The sequence below is a fragment of the Acinonyx jubatus genome, chromosome E1 (genome assembly GCF_027475565.1).
Source record: "Acinonyx jubatus isolate Ajub_Pintada_27869175 chromosome E1, VMU_Ajub_asm_v1.0, whole genome shotgun sequence".
In the NCBI taxonomy this organism is placed as follows: Eukaryota; Metazoa; Chordata; class Mammalia; order Carnivora; family Felidae; genus Acinonyx; species Acinonyx jubatus.
In genome coordinates this window covers 22,276,974-22,293,369 of record NC_069397.1, presented here as the reverse complement: position 1 = coordinate 22,293,369, position 16,396 = coordinate 22,276,974, and the positions used below count along the sequence as shown (strand labels likewise).

The window sequence follows — 16,396 nt, the reverse complement described above, 5'->3', positions numbered from 1 at the left end:
GTATCTTTCTATAATAACACTGAATGTAAATGGATTAAATGCGCCAACCAAAAGACATAGGGTATCAGAATGGATAAAAAAACAAGACCCATCTATTTGCTGTCTACAAGAGACTCATTTTAGATCTGAGGACACCTTTAGATTGAGAGTGAGGGGATGGAGAACTATTTATCATGCTACTGGAAGCCAAAAGAAAGCTGGAGTAGCCATACTTATATCAGACAAACTAGACTTTAAATTAAAGGCTGTAACAAGAGATGAAGAAGGGCATTATATAATAATTACAGGGTCTATCCACCAGGAAGAGCTAACAATTACAAATGTCTATGCGCCAAATACCGGAGCCCCCAAATATATAAAACAATTACTCATAAACATAAGCAACCTTATTGATAAGAATGTGGTAATTTCAGGGGACTTTAACACTCCACTTACAGAAATGGATCGATCATCTAGACATATGGTCAATAAAGAAACAAGGGCCCTGAATGATACATTGGATCAGATGGACTTGACAGATATATTTAGAACTGCATCCCAAAGCAACAGAATATACTTTCTTCTCGAGTGCACATGGAACATTCTCCAAGATAGATCATATACTGGGTCACAGAACAGCCCTTCATAAGTATACAAGAATTGAAATTATACCATGCATACTTTCAGACCACAATGCTATGAAGCTTGAAATCAACCACAGGAAAAAGTCTGGAAAACCTCCAAAAGCGTGGAGGTTAAAGAACACCCTACTAAAGAATGAATGGGTCAACCAGGCAATTAGAGAAGAAATTAAAAAATATATGGAAACAAACGAAAATGAAAATACAACAATTCAAATGCTTTGGGATGCAGCGAAGGCAGTCCTGAGAGGAAAATACAACGCAATCCAGGCCTATCTCAAGAAACAAGAAAAATCCCAAATACAAAATCTAACAGCACACCTAAAGGAAATAGAAGCAGAACAGCAAAGGCAGCCTAAACCCAGCAGAAGAAGAGAAATAATAAAGATCAGAGCAGAAATAAACAATATAGACTTTAAAAAAACTGTAGAGCAGATCAACGAAACCAAGAGTTGGTTTTTTGAAAAAATAAACAAAATTGACAAACCTCTAGCCAGTCTTCTCAAAAAGAAAAGGGAGATGACCCAAATGGATAAAATCATGAATGAAAATGGAATTATTACAACCAATCCATCAGAGATACAAACAATTATCAGGGAATACTATGAAAAATTATATGCCAACAAATTGGACAACCTGGAAGAAATGGACAAATTCCTAAACACCCACACTCTTCCAAAACTCAATCAGGAGGAAATAGAAAGCTTGAACAGACCCATAACCAGTGAAGAAATTGAATCGGTTATCAAAAATCTCCCAACAAATAAGAGTCCAGGACCAGATGGCTTCCCAGGGGAGTTCTACCAGACGTTTAAAGCAGAGATAACACCTATCCTTCTCAAGCTATTCCAAGAAATAGAAAGGGAAGGAAAACTTCCAGACTCATTCTATGAAGCCAGTATTACTTTGATTCCTAAACCAGACAGAGACCCAGTAAAAAAAAGAGAACTACAGGCCAATATCCCTGATGAATATGGATGCAAAAATTCTCAATAAGATACTAGCGAATCGAATTCAACAGCATATAAAAAGAATTATTCACCATGATCAAGTGGGATTCATTCCTGGGATGCAGGGCTGGTTCAACATTCGTAAATCAATCAACGTGATACATCACATTAATAAAAGAAAAGATAACCATATGATCCTGCCAATCGATGCAGAAAAGGCCTTTGACAAAATCCATCACCCTTTCTTAATAAAAACCCTTGAGAAAGTCGGGATAGAAGGAACATACTTAAACATCATAAAAGCCATTTATGAAAAGCCCACAGCTAACATCATCCTCAATGGGGAAAAACTGAGAGCTTTTTCCCTGAGATCAGGAACATGACAGGGATGCCCACTCTCACCGCTGTTGTTTAACATAGTGTTGGAAGTTCTAGCATCAGCAATCAGACAACAAAAGGAAATCAAAAGCATCAAAATTGGCAAAGATGAAGTCAAGCTTTCACTTTTTGCAGATGACATGATATTATACATGGAAAATCTGATAGACTCCACCAAAAGTCTGCTAGAACTGATACATGAATTCAGCAAAGTTGCAGGATACAAAATCAATGTACAGAAATCAGTTGCATTCTTATACACTAACAATGAAGCAACAGAAAGACAAATAAAGAAACTGATCCCATGCACAATTGCACCAAGAAGCATAAAATACCTAGGAATAAATCTAACCAAAGATGTAAAAGATCTGTATGCTGAAAACTATAGAAAGCTTATGAAGGTAATTGAAGAAGATATAAAGAAATGGAAAGACATTCCGTGCTCATGGATTGGAATAATAAATATTGTCAAAATGTCAATACTAAAAGCCATCTACACATTCAATGCAATCTCAATCAAAATTGCACCAGCATTCTTCTCGAAACTAGAACAAGCAATTCTAAAATTCATATGGAACCACAAAAGGCCCCGAATAGCCAAAGTAATTTTGAAGAAGAAGACCAAAGCAGGAGGCATCACAATCCCAGACTTTAGCCTCTATTACAAAGCTGTAATCATCAAGACAGCATGGTATTGGCACAAAAACAGACACATAGACCAATGGAACAGAATAGAAACCCCAGAACTAGACCCACAAACGTATGGCCAACTCATCTTTGACAAAGCAGGAAAGAACATCCAATGGAAAAAAGACAGTCTCTTTAACAAATGGTGCTGGGAGAACTGGACAGCAACATGCAGAAGGTTGAAACTAGACCACTTTCTCACACCATTCACAAAAATAAACTCAAAATGGATAAAGGACCTGAATGTGAGACAGGAAACCATCAAAACCCTAGAGGTGAAAGCGGGAAAAGACCTCTCTGACCTCAGCCGTAGCAATCTCTTACTCGACACATCCCCAAAGGCAAGGGAATTAAAAGCAAAAATGAATTACTGGGACCTTATGAAGATAAAAAAGCTTCTGCACAGCAAAGGAAACAATCAACAAGACTAAAAGGCAACCAACGGAATGGGAAAAGATATTTGCAAATGACATATCGGACAAAGGGCTAGTATCCAAAATCTATAAAGAGCTCACCAAACTCCACACCCAAAAAACAAATAACCCAGTGAAGAAATGGGCAGAAAACATGAATAGACACTTCTCTAAAGAAGACATCCGGATGGCCAACAGGCACATGAAAAGATGCTCAACGTCGCTCCTTATCAGGGAAATACAAATCAAAACCACACTCAGATATCACCTCACGCCAGTCAGAGTGGCCAAAATGAACAAATCAGGAGACTATAGATGCTGGAGAGGATGTGGAGAAACGGGAACCCTCTTGCACTGTTGGTGGGAATGCAAATTGGTGCAGCCACTCTGGAAAGCAGTGTGGAGGTTCCTCAGAAAATTAAAAATAGACCTACCCTATGACCCAGCAATAGCACTGCTAGGTATTTACCCAAGGGATACAGGAGTACTGATGCATAGGGGCACTTGTACCCCAATGTTTATAGCAGCACTCTCAACAATAGCCAAATTATGGAAAGAGCCTAAATGTCCATCAACTGATGAATGGATAAGGAAATTGTGGTTTATATACACAATGGAGTACTACATGGCAATGAGAAAGAACGAAATATGGACGTGGATGGAACTGGAGAGTGTGATGCTAAGTGAAATAAGCCATACAGAGAAAGACAGATACCATATGTTTTCACTCTTATGTGGATCCTGAGAAACTTAACAGAAACCCATGGAGGAGGGGAAGGAAAAAAAAAAAAAAGAGGTTAGAGTGGGAGAGAGCCAAAGCATAAGGGACTCTTAAAAACTGAGAACAAACTGAGGGTTGATGGGGGGTGGGAGGGAGGGAAGGGTGGGTAATGGGTATTGAGGAGGGCACCTTTTGGGATGAGCACTGGGTGTTGTATGGAAACCAATTTGACAATAAATTTCATATATTGAAAAAAAATTTATTTTTTACTTCAACAGGCTTTCATGGGTTGGGTTTTCCTAGTATACCAGTGGGAAGATCCAAGACCTGAGTTAAGAATCAAGGGAAAACAGGGGTCTCACGCATGGCCTGGCCCTCATGTTCATGAAGGGCCTCAGACTTTGGCCCTACCGTTACCTCTGATGAGGTTATCCCTACAGGCATAGCAGTACTCTGGCAGGATGGAAAGAAGGCATTCATTTACCATATGGTTATAATTGGTCTCCATTACTGGACCATGAAGCCATTGGCATGTTCTGAATTCATTTTATTTTTTATAAATCCTGTAATTACTCTGTGAAGAACACAGTTATAGTGCATTGCAATTTCCATAGAAACAGCAATAGTTCATTAAACTGTTAACATTTAAAATATTCTAAAGTTGTTTGTACAACTGTGTTTTCTCTCATTTTTTTATATATATGTGGAGCTTCAATAAATGTAAGTGGTCTAGCCTCTTTTGAGCTCTAAAAGACCCTGGTCTTGTATTCTTCTCTGTTATGAGATTATTCTGACATAAATAACTTAGGGAAATGGTACCTTCCACCTTAGCTGGCCCAAACTGTGGGGTCAAAGCCCCACCTAGGAATAATACTACTTTGTGTGTTTTTCTTTGTCTCCTTGGTTCATATATTCCAATCAGAGTCCCTACAGGGAAGAGGACTGCAATCTGGGAGAGATTGAGGGGTTCCTGGGTTCACGTGCCCCATTCCCATCCTGAGCCCGCCTCACCTCCTTGTTCAATACCATGTTGCACATGCATTCAGTGGCCGCCTGCCTCAGCTGGTCGTGATTCTCAAACATGTAATTCTCAATGTCTGGCAAGGCCTTCTCCTTAAAGATCTTCTGCCTAGGGTTTGAGAGGTGGAGGAAGGGAGGCGACTGAGTCCTCTGGAGTGAGCATTTGGAGTTTTGGGCCATCCAAGGGCCACTCCACCCTGCTGGTGGTTCCCTCCCACGCCCTCATCAGGGTTTGGACAACATCAATCCCACCCCCAGCTCCAGGAGAGGCACCAAAGGGCATAAGCTAAATGCTAGCATAACATCCTGGCCATAGCAATGGGGTCTGGGGTGAACATGTCACCAGGCTGGAGATTCTTCTGTATTATTGGTGCAGAAGAGAGAGTCTTTCTCTCTCTCCTGCTGGCTATGAAGCCCAGAAGATGTGAGGTCTGGAGCAACCCTTGTGATCACAATCGAGGGGAAGAGCCCATTTGATAATTAAGACAACACAGGCAGAAGTGGACAGAAGTAGGAACGTGGGAAAAGTAGGGAAAGTGGTAAAGAAAAAGTGGGGAGGTGGGGAAGCTTTGTAACCCTTGTATCAAGCTGCACCTGCTTCTGGTCACCCCAGGCTTTTTATTTACATGAGTCCTTAAATCCCCTCTATGCTTAAACCATTCTGAGTTGAGTTTTCTGCCACTTGCAACCAACTGAAAGAATCTCAACCCAAAGCTCTCTACCGTCTCCTTGGCTCCCAAGAAGGAATCTGCTTTATCCCCACCCATCCATCTGGATATCTTTTTTTACTACTTCCATCAGAAAGAAATAATATCCTTTGCCTTCCTACATTCACTATGTGCTAACTCGAAACCCTCCCACTGTTGTTTCTTCCCATTGCCTTCAATCCTGTCCTCAGAGGAAAGTACACAGGGTGTGTACACGAAATTTCCACCAAACCCTGCAAGGGGCACATCTCTCCCCGCTGCTCTCTCCCCACCCTACTCACCGGAGTCTGTCACTTCGCCCAGACAGATTGGTGAGGCCCAGGAGAGCCTCGTAGTTCTGGAGCCCATCCCGCTGTGTGTCCAGGAGACTCACGAGGGGCCGCACCACCTCATACACCTGTGTGGAGGGGTCAAGGAGTGAGTTGGGTGGAGACCGCGTTCCCCCAGACCCAAACATCAATAGAAGCTGGGCTTTAGAATTTCCAAATTCCTTGCCCACCCACTGTCTGACTCAGGCTTCACAATGACCCTGAGAGGCAGGATTACTTTCCTTACTTTGCAGATGAGATAACTGAGTTTCCAAGAGGACAGTCCCATTAGTCAGAGGCAGAGCCAGGCACCTCCAACTCATTGTCCTCTCTGTGACAACACCATGCCCCCTCCCAGGCCTGGGGTAGGGTGCAAAGGCCCCTAGGAGCAAAGGAGACTTCTCCCAATGCCCCCTTCCCCCACCCCTCCGCTGCCCCGGCACCAGCACCCACCCGCTCCCCCGGGAAGGCGATGTCTGGATTGGACACGGCGGCGATCTTTGCCAGGGCATGGGCTGCCTTCACCTTGCCCACGTCTGTGCCCTCCAAAGCCAGGGGAAGCAGTGCCTGCAAGAGAGGGCATGGTCACTCTTTGGTCACAGACATCCAGAGACCTCTCTCCCCATCCTCTTCCTCTAGCTGCTGTCTGCCTATTTCATTAGAAGTTCAGGGCAACTAGGGGCGCCTGGTTGACTCAGTCAGTTAAGTGTCTGACTCTTGGTCTTGGCTCAGGTCATGATCTCATGGTTCATGAGATCAAGCCCCAATGACAGTGCAGAGGCTGTCTGAGATTCTCTCTTTCCCTCTCTGTCTGCCTCTCTCTCTCTTTCTCTCAAAATAAATAAACTTAAAAAAAAAAGGAGTTCAGGAAGACTCTACAACATAAACAACCCTTGAGCATCACAGAAAACGATTAAATATGTAACCATGGATGGCTCCCCCTGCCTCCCAGCACACTTTGGTGTCTTCCCCCACATTCCCCATCCATACTGTTTGTTTTTGGAAAAATAAATAGATTGACACACTGACTTTTTACTTCCTGACTAAGTCAAACCTAATCATCACGGCAAACACTTACTGAGCACCTACTATGAACCAATACTTTAAAAGTATTTCTGTAATCCTTGTGACATTCTGCAGAGTGAATGTGTGATCCCCCCTCCCATTTTACAGATGAGGAAACTGGGGCTCAGGGAGACAGTCATTTGCCCAAAGTTATCCAGCTAAAAAGGGGATGAGCAAGGACCCAAAGACAAGTCTTCTACAGCAACATCCACGGTCTGTGTAGCTGTACCTTGCTTCCTTCCCATAGCAAGGAGCATGAATGGGATTCCACAGTAAATCCCATGACACACTGTAAAATCAGGCAGAAGTTGATTTGGGACCATAAGCACAGACAGGACAGATACTTGAATGACAATGTTCCAAGGAGGTTAGGTTGGAGCAAGCATATTTTATTTTTGGACCAGGCAAAGAGCATGCACACACACACACACACACACACACACACACACACACAACCATTGCTCCTCCCCAGTGGATCATCTTTTAGGATGGCAAGAACCTTATCCCACCAATTACCTTGCCACCACCTTGAGCCACAATGGTTCCTCGGTCTTTTGGGTTATCACACAGTGCCAGGAATACCCTGTAGGGCAAGGATAAAGGACACATCATGTGAACCTTTCCCAGGCGTCAGCAGGCCAGCCAGTCAGACCCAGTGAAGCCCTGGAAAGTGCTGCACCTGCCCCATCATTAGGCAGCTTGGCAAGATACTGCCATGGATGTAAGGAGCTGGGGAAAAAGTAAACCCAAGTGAGGCAGCAAAGAGCCCCCATCCCTATTTGGGAAGGCAACAAATGGCTCCCTGCTGCCCATCAACCAGGAGAAACTCTTCAGTGCAGATGCAGCCCAGGACCTCTGTGATCTGACCCTCATCCCCTTCTCTGGTCCTACTAGCATGACTCCCTCCTGTGCTCTCCATGCTCCAGACATGCTGCAGGAGAATCTCATCTCACTGACTCCTTCTCCCTCCGTCCCCTCTGCCTGGAACTCTTCCTCCCTAGAACTTAGGTGGCTCCTTTTCTCACCTCGTGGTTCCATTGAGTTACCACATCCTCCAAGAGGCCTATCCTGGCTGCCCTCCCACCTCCCCTCCAGTTGGCTGGTGGGTGCCACTGCTTGTGCTCCAACCAACCCTTTGTATTTGCCCCATCATGGCACCCGATGCATCGTATTGTACCTGTGAGCCTGTCTGCCTCGCCATCTTTGGAATAGCAGGTCCCCCTCGGGGCCTGGGAGGCAGCTAACCAGGATAGACAGTGACCTCTTTCCTCCCGATGCAAACCTCCACCTGGGATGACCTGCCCTGCCACATCACTCTTCAATGTCGATCTCCTCCGTCTCCTTTCCAGATCCCTCCAATGGCTCATTCCCTCATTGACTTCCCTGCTATCTCTATCTCCCTGCCCAGCCTCTCATCCCCAGCTCCCTCAGACCCCAGCCCTGGCCCACTGCAGCCCCACCTGGCCAGCAGCTCTTTGGTCTGGTCGGTGAGAATGGCACTGTCTGCTTTCACCATGCAGGCCAGGGCAGAGGTGACACCAGCCTTCAAAAGCCGCTTCACACGCATGTCTATAAAGTCCTTCTTGTCCTGGGGAGACAAAAGGGTAGCAATGGGGAAAGAGCCCAGGCACCAGGCCAATCTATGTTGGAACTAAAGGTGGTGCATTTCTGACTGCTTATGGCAGGCTGAATAATGACCTCCAAAGATGTCCACATCCGAATCCCCAGAACCTGTGAATATTACCTTACATGGCAAAAAGGACTCTGCAGATGTGATTAAATCAAGAATCTTGAGACAGGGAGATAATCTTGGATTATCTGGGTAGGCCCAGCATAATCATGAGGGTCTCAATAAGAGGGAGGCAAGGAGGGGGCACCTGAGTGACTCATTTAGTTGAATGTCCGACTCTTGGTTTCGGCCCTGGTCACGATCTCACGGTCTGTGGGTTCAACCCCCACATTGAGCTCTGTGCTGACAGATTTACAAAAATCTAAATCTTTTACTGGCTGGAAATATCTATACATTCATATTCAAACCATGTACAAAGCATACGCTTGAGTCCAGGGAATCACTGGGGAGGGCCCCAAGGAGATTTTGTAACATCTGGGCTACCGCTGACAGGCCTCTCTCCCCTGTCTCATTATTTCTACTTAACACCCAGATCCCCAAAGCCAGATATCCCAGGAAACAAAATTTCTGTAATTGTTGGAAACATGAAATACACGGTCTGATGTTCATGAAACCAGCAACATAAATTGCAAAATGTTCATCGTAGCTCCATTTGGTTTTTCAGACTAATGGTTGGATCCTCACTCCCCACTCCCCATAGAACATTAAAAGTAAGGGGGAGGGGCGCCTGGGTGGCTCAGTCAGTTGAGCTTCGGCTTAGGCTCAGGTCATGATCTCGCGGTTTGTGACTTCGAGCCCCGCGTCAGGTTCTGTGCTGACAGCTCAGAGCCTGGAGTTTGTTTCAGATTTTGTGGCTCCCTCTCTCCCTGCTCCCCGCCCCCCCCCCCCCCCGCTCATGCTCGCGCGTGCGCTCTCTCTCTCTCTGTCTCTCTCTCAAAAATAAACATTAAAAAAAATTTTTTTAAGTAAGGGGGAAATGAGCGTCACCTAATGGGAGAGATTTGCCATGATCATCTTCAAATTATTTGTGTCCTGTGCCAAATCCTCCCAAGCACATACACACAGCACCCAGACATCACTGTCCTTCAGTTCCACCTCTCAGCTGGCCTGGTGACCCTCCAGCATCATCCCTATCCTCACCTTAGGGTGCTCCTCAGGCACGTGCTGCTTGGAGAACTTGGCGAGCTGCACCAGCTCGGGGATTACCTCCTTGACATCATAGCTGTTGGTGCAGTTCACCAGGGTGGTGGCTACAGAATACAGGATAGTCTTGTCCGTGGTCTGGAGTTACCGGGTGAGGGAAAGGAGGGGAAAGGCAGAAAGGAAACTTTAGAACAAATCTCTGCTTCCAAGACGGTCCCCTGGCCTGGTTGGTGAGTTGGCTTGGGAGGAATATGGCTGGTGCTGCCCAGCTTGGAGGCAAGCAGGCGGCACAGAGGGAGGAGGAACCAGTTCTACTCAAGCAGGGTGGGCAGAAATTTCTCCTGCACCTGCAACAGCATCCCTGGGAGTACAAATGGGCACCCTTTTGGTACTCTGTGCCTCTTTCAAAAGCCCAGTCCAACACGCTTTGCCATGGGATGGGGTGGGGGCTAGACTCCTCTGGTCTGGCCCTGGTGATAACTTCCTTCTCCCTTTGGTGGTGGAAAAGAGCCAGGGATTGGCCCAGCGCTGGGAAGGAGGGAGGGGCCCAGAAAGGGCTAGCCACTGGCTGTCAGTCCCTCAGGACCTCACTGTCCTCTTATTCATCTTCCCACTGCCTGGCAGCCACAAAGAATCATGAGCCCATTTTACGGTCAGGTAAAAATGAGGGCCAGACAGAGGGAAAGAACCAATCTGGTTTACGTGGGCAGTAGGGGCAGGGCCAGGATAAAGACACAGGAGTCCAATTTCCCAGGCTCAGGGGAGGACCCTGTGAGCCTGAATCCAGTAGACCTTTCCTGAGGCCAGAGGTCAGGGCCACGCTTGCCTTGGCCAGCTCAAACATGGCCTGCAGGGCAGGGATGTCCTGGACAAAGTCGTCTTTCACGTCAGCATCCAGCGTGAGGTAGGCCAGGCCCTCCACTGCCCATCGCCGGGTCCGGGTATCTATGGACGCATTGCACAGCCACCTGGAAATCGGGGAGGAAGAGTGCTGGGGAAGAGTGCCATGGCTCCAGTCAAGATGGTGGAGCCATTTCAGGTTAGTGGGTAGCAGGTGAGGAGCGTTTCACAATGTGGCCCCACTAGAGCACACCCCAGAGAGGAGATGGCGGGCCCAGGGAAATAGGACCCCCTTACTTGCGACACTGTTTGGCCAGCTTCTCTGTCGACCCTGCAGCAAACTGCCTGAGGCCATAGTCTGTACCACCTGCAGAGCCGAGCTTACAGAGCCCCTGGGGAGGAAGGGACACACTGGTAGAATCAGAGACACTTGGGGACAAGGCCTTGCTCAAACTCGTCCCTTTGCCCCTTTTTCTTTGCCTCGATAAACCTCTGTGCATACTACAAACCTCAGCTCAGGGGTCACCTCTTCCAAGATGCCTTCCCTGAGGCTTCCAGGATAGGGCAGATGTTCCCAAAAGCTGGAGTTTTTACTCTGCCCCTTTCCACCACCATTTTGACCCCACAGATGGCTCTGTGTCTGTTGTCTTGCAAAATGAGCACAAGACAATACTAATCTTATCAGAAACTGCAATGGCGAAAGATATTGGCAGACAGACCTTGTATGTAACAAACTCAGACGTGCAGAATTTCCTCAGGGAGAAACTGCACTCTCATTGGGAAAATAGGCCTTCCGTAAGAGAAAACTCACGGTGGCAGAAGCTATAACCAGCTTGTTTTAAAAACTGATACAAACAACCACCACAAAACAGATCAATGACTCCGATCCTCACTGTAATTGTTTACAAGCAAAGTAAAAGACCCACGAAAATACTTTCTGTTAAATGAAATTGGAAAAAGTGAAGCCGGTCATCTGTGCCACCTAGAAACTGATTAAGGAAACAAACTGACTTTTTAGAGTTTGCTCTGAAAATACCGGTTGGACAGAAGCTCCTCGGTGTCAGAGTTGTTGAAAAGCGTGGAGGCAAAGGTCCCCAGGGTTAAACAGCAGCGCCCACCCTCCTGAATCTCCATTCTCACAGCCTCCTACTTATCACCCTGCTCTGCGGGGGCCCATGGATAGGGCTGAGCGCCCCCTACTACACGGTCTTCTCACGGATGGGGCCACCCCTCGCTCATCTTGGTGCCCCTGGTGCCCCGGCACGAAGCCTGCTACCAACACTCACCACCAGTGTGCGGATCTTGATCTTCTCGTTTTTGGTGGTCTTGTAGATCTCTTTGAGCAGCGATACGCCATTGGTGATGATGAAGGTGGCGCGGCTGAGCTTGGTGGAGGCATGGATAAGGGCCTCCACGGCCACCAGCTGGTCTACCTCACGCTCCGAGCCACACAGGGCTACCATCATCTCCATCACACCTTTCAGTCCCAGCAGCTGATTGCCCAGGTCAAAGGGGCCTTGCAGGATCCCCGACACTGTCTGAATGGCAATCACGTTCTTGTCCATGTCCTGGGGGTCAAACTTGCTCCTAAAATAGAGGGAAGGTGGTTAAGAGAACTGGCTGAAGGTGGGTGGGAAGAGTGTGGGATCTGAGGGGCAGACAGACTTGAATTCACAACCTGGATCCACCACTCGTGTGCCAGGTGACCTTGGGCAATCCACGGAAGCTCAGCTTCCTGACCCATAAACGGACAGTAGTAGTCTTACTACTTATCAGAGTTATGATGAGGACAAGTGATATAACAGACGTGCCATGGGCTGTGTCCCCCAAGAAGCACACTCAGAGGGATGGGGATTGACATGTGAGAAGTTTATTAGAGAGAGTTCTTGGGATCAGCTCATGGGGGAGAAGGGAAGGAAGCAAGACTGAGCATTGGGACACGCTAGGCTGCGACTCAGTCACCAGAAAGCCCCCGCCTGTAATGAGTGCTACAGCTGGGACACACGCCCAGGCTGTTTCTAGTTGGGGGGGAGGGACAAGTCATTGGATGCTGGCCACCCTGGGAAGGGTGACACGGCTGTCCCCAGCTGAGGCAAGTCCCAAGGAAAGGTTGCGGGTGACAGCTGTCAGTCAACAGGCTTCCCAGCAGCTGGGCCGTCTAGTGGGACAGAACAGCAGCCACAGCAACACAAAAAGGCCTACCGTGGAGCCTGGCACGCTGCATCACTCTGCGATGTGACCAAGTCACGCAGTAGCCGGAGGTGGTGACTCCCCCGTCTGGTCCCAGTCCCTTCCCCCAGTGGGTGAGGCTTCTGCCTTGCTTTTGGAATCTACGACCATCTACCCTGTGGGAGAATCTCCGCATGGGGATGTCACACATGACAAGTCCTCTGATCTTCTGGTGACCTGCCACGGTTGGTTTGATGGGAGGGATCAGGGCAGACGGGCACAGTGGAAATGCAGCTGTTATGAATGAAAGAAAGAGGGCGACCCGGACTAGGCAGGAGAACCTCAGATCAAGCAGGAGTCGGAGACCCGGGCTCTGGTCCCACATCCGCCTCTGCGAGGCTGGATGACCTGAGCAAGTCCCTGTCGGAGAGAAGGCAGCTTTGGAAGCTCCGAGAGCCCCTCTGGTTCTGACATTCTGCATCCTGTACCTCCTGTCTCCACTCAGCGCCAGGGAAGCCAGAGCCTTTCACAATCAGTCAGGTCTGCCCTCTGTGCTGGTTCCACTCACCCCGGCCCCTGACAGAGCAGGGTAGGGATTACACCCTTTGTGCTGGGGGGCGAGGGGAGGTCTCTTCAGGCGCCTCAGAGACTCACTCAACCTCCATGACTGGTCCAGGGGCTGGTGGCTGGTCCAGGGGCAGGCCTGTGCAGAGGCAACATTCCACAGGCTGGCTGGGAGGGGCCCTCCTTCAAAATTCTCTGCCCTCACAAGGTCTGGCTGGGTGACAGTTACTGGAACTCAATTTGGGACCTCATGAGAGACTCAAGAAGTTAGCTGCCAAAGCTGAAGCTGAGGTAGAGAAAGACCAGAGAAGCCCTGAAGAGCTTTCAGGGAAACATTCGGGGGTCAGGTGAAACGACGGGATTGAGCAGGAGCTGGCAAACCTCGGCTGCTTGGCCAAGTCCGGGAGGCTGAGCATGGTTTTCGTGGTTTAAAGGGTTTTTTTTTTAAAGTATACACTAGAGGGCTGCACATCCCAGCAAATATAAAATATTTCTTCCAGCCCTTTAGAGGAAAACTGTGCCAACCCCGGGAGGGGAGAAAGGAAAAGCAGAGTGACTCCACTCTCCAAAGACTCACCTGGGATACTTTTTAAACATGTAACTTCCTGAGCCACATCCCAGACTACTGAGTCAAGTAGGGTCCCAGAAATCTGAATAATCTACAAGTCTGAGGATCATTGGAATAAAGGGTTAAAAGACTGCGTAGCAGTGGGAGGGAATGGGAGAGGGCACACAGAAAAAAAAACGGAGACGCAGAGAGAGCATCTGAGTCACAATGATGGTTGAGTGACAGTGGGGAGACCCAGAATTCCACTGTTGAGAGTCCCAGGCTCCTGTCTAGTCTCTGCAAGGCCACACAGTGCTTAAACCTGACAAAGCCCGGTCTCGCTCCCTCCTTGATAAGCGGACATTTGTTCCTTCAACCACAGGAGCTTGTGGTAGGTTTAAAATAAGCCCCAAAATATTTGACACTCTTCTGTGCAAAAGGTAGAGCCAAATTCCCCCCTCTTAAATGTAGACCATCCTTAATGACTTGCTTCTCATGCATAGAATGTGGTGGGAGTGATCGTGTGTGACTTCTGAAGCGAGGTGATAGAAGACATCGCCACTTCGGCCTTGCTCTCTTGAATCACTCACTCTAGGGGAAACCAGCTACCACGTGGTAATGACATGGGGAGGTCCACACGGGGAGGAACCGAGGCCTCCCGCCAACAAGCGGCACCAACATGCCATCCATATGAGTGCACCACCTTGGAAGCAGATCTTCCAGCCTCAGTCAAGCCTTCAGATGACTGCAGCCCAGGACGACATGTGACTATAAGTTCATGAGAGCCCCACAGCCAGATCCACCCAGCCTACCCACTCCCAAACTGCTGTCAAACTGTGAGATAATAAACAGTTGCTGTTATTTTAAGCTGCTCCATTTTGGGGTGATTTGTTACCCAGCCATTGATAACTAATACAGAGCCCGACCCCGTGGGGCGTCCAGGAGACTCACGTGATGTACTCCTCGCAGATCTTGCGGAAGTGATCACGCTCTGGGTCACAGCGCAGGTCATCATAGAGCTTGTTGATGAGGATAGAGGCCAGCATGCGGGTGTTGTCAGTCAGAGGCAGGCAGGATGGCAGATCTGGAACCTGCCCCACCACCTTCAAGATCTTCCTCAGGCCTGCAGGGCAGATGATGGCAAGTGTCAGCTTCCTGCTGGGTCTCTCCTCACAAACACACCCTCTCATTCGGTTGTCTTAACGCCAGCTTCTCTCCAGCCTGCCTTTACACAGCACATGGCTTATCCAGAGTGAAGGGCACTGAAATGGGGCCAAGAGGCCCGGGCTCTACACCTAACTCTGCCCCTAGGTGAGCAATCCACCTCCCACTGTGGTAGTTGATCTCAGAGGACTGAGTACCAGTGTTAACATTCGATGGTATAGCCTTCCTCAAATACTATTTGATATTCTCTCTTCCCCAGGTCTCAGTTTCTGTAAAATGGGAACACTGCTACCTACCACAGAGAGTTTGAGGACTCAGTGAGGTGATGTATGGTAACCATTTGGGGCCAATCCAGACACATCATTTTATTTATTTAGTAATTGCTACATTCGCTATTTATGATCGCTATCTCTTCTCTCTTCTGTGGAAGAATCTTCAGTGACTTCCTATTACCCATCAGGTTAATTCGATCATTGCGTATTTGTTGAATACATGAATGAATAAGTGGATAAATCAACGGGCAATTTTTAGGCACTGAATACTGAAATAAAGGACACAATCCTCTTCTCAAAAAGTTCAAAACGCAATAAGGAACAGTCACATAAAGATTATAGTAAGGTGTAATGAGGACAGCAGGTGTGATAAAGACAGAGTGGTTAACACTGCAGATGGGGTGATTTGCTCCAACAAAGAGTTGTAAATTATTTTGAGCACTTACTATGTGCCGAGAGCTTCATACACATTACCCCGTTTAATCCTAACAAAAAACTACTGGTTAGAAATCATAATTCCCATTTTTCAGAGCAGAAAACCAAGGCATAGAGAAGTCAACTAAGTTGCCCAAAAGCAACTGGCAGCTGGCAAGTGACATTGTAACGGCACTCTCCCAGCAACGTCTGATTTCAATGCCCACGATATTAACAGTTAGTTATGCTGCCTCTGGGATAACTGAGAGCTTGACTTTGGAGCCAGGTTTTAGGAGTGGCTAGGAGTTCGTCAGACCTTAGCTGGTGCAGATAAGTGGGAAGAGGTAGATGCTGGGAGGCGTGAAACTCTGGATGTTAGGAGGGAATTAAAAGTGCTCAAGGGCACCTGGGTGGCTCAGTTGGCTAAGCATCTGGCTCTGGATTTCAGCTCAGGTCATGATCTCACTGTTGTGAGATCAGGCCTCAGATTGGGCTCTGTGCTGAGCGTGGAGCCTGCTTGGGATTCTCTCTCTCTCTCTCTCTCTCTCTCTCTGCCCTGTGTGTGCATGCATGCACGTTCTCTCTCAAAATAAATAAACTTAAAAAAAATGTCAGCAGTATGTTTTCTGCCCTGCATACTTTACCACCCGCACAAAAGCACTGGCAGGGCTGAGGAGTCATGGGAAGCAGTTGATGAACCAACCCAAACTCCCAGCCCGGCTCTCAAAGAGAGCCACTGAATGCACCTGCTTCACTTCCCACCACCTCCCCAATGCCCATCCCC

At 47.8% G+C, this 16,396-nt stretch overlaps 1 protein-coding gene across 4 annotated transcripts in view; it reads right to left on the bottom strand.

Moving 5' to 3' along the window:
* UNC45B (unc-45 myosin chaperone B) overlaps positions 1 to 16,396 on the bottom strand; it is a 34,998-nt gene that overhangs the window by 7,225 nt on the left and 11,377 nt on the right. For all 4 annotated transcript variants that reach the window (XM_027034370.2, XM_015078474.3, XM_053211925.1 and 1 more), the window contains exons 9-18: positions 14,714 to 14,885; positions 11,769 to 12,069; positions 10,780 to 10,874; positions 10,469 to 10,610; positions 9,640 to 9,780; positions 8,330 to 8,457; positions 7,386 to 7,452; positions 6,258 to 6,371; positions 5,778 to 5,893; positions 4,781 to 4,898 (exon numbers count right to left, since the gene is read on the bottom strand). In XM_027034370.2, the coding sequence (XP_026890171.1) occupies positions 4,781 to 4,898; positions 5,778 to 5,893; positions 6,258 to 6,371; positions 7,386 to 7,452; positions 8,330 to 8,457; positions 9,640 to 9,780; positions 10,469 to 10,610; positions 10,780 to 10,874; positions 11,769 to 12,069; positions 14,714 to 14,885 (1,394 nt within the window). The remainder of the gene's footprint in view (positions 1 to 4,780; positions 4,899 to 5,777; positions 5,894 to 6,257; positions 6,372 to 7,385; positions 7,453 to 8,329; positions 8,458 to 9,639; positions 9,781 to 10,468; positions 10,611 to 10,779; positions 10,875 to 11,768; positions 12,070 to 14,713; positions 14,886 to 16,396) is intronic.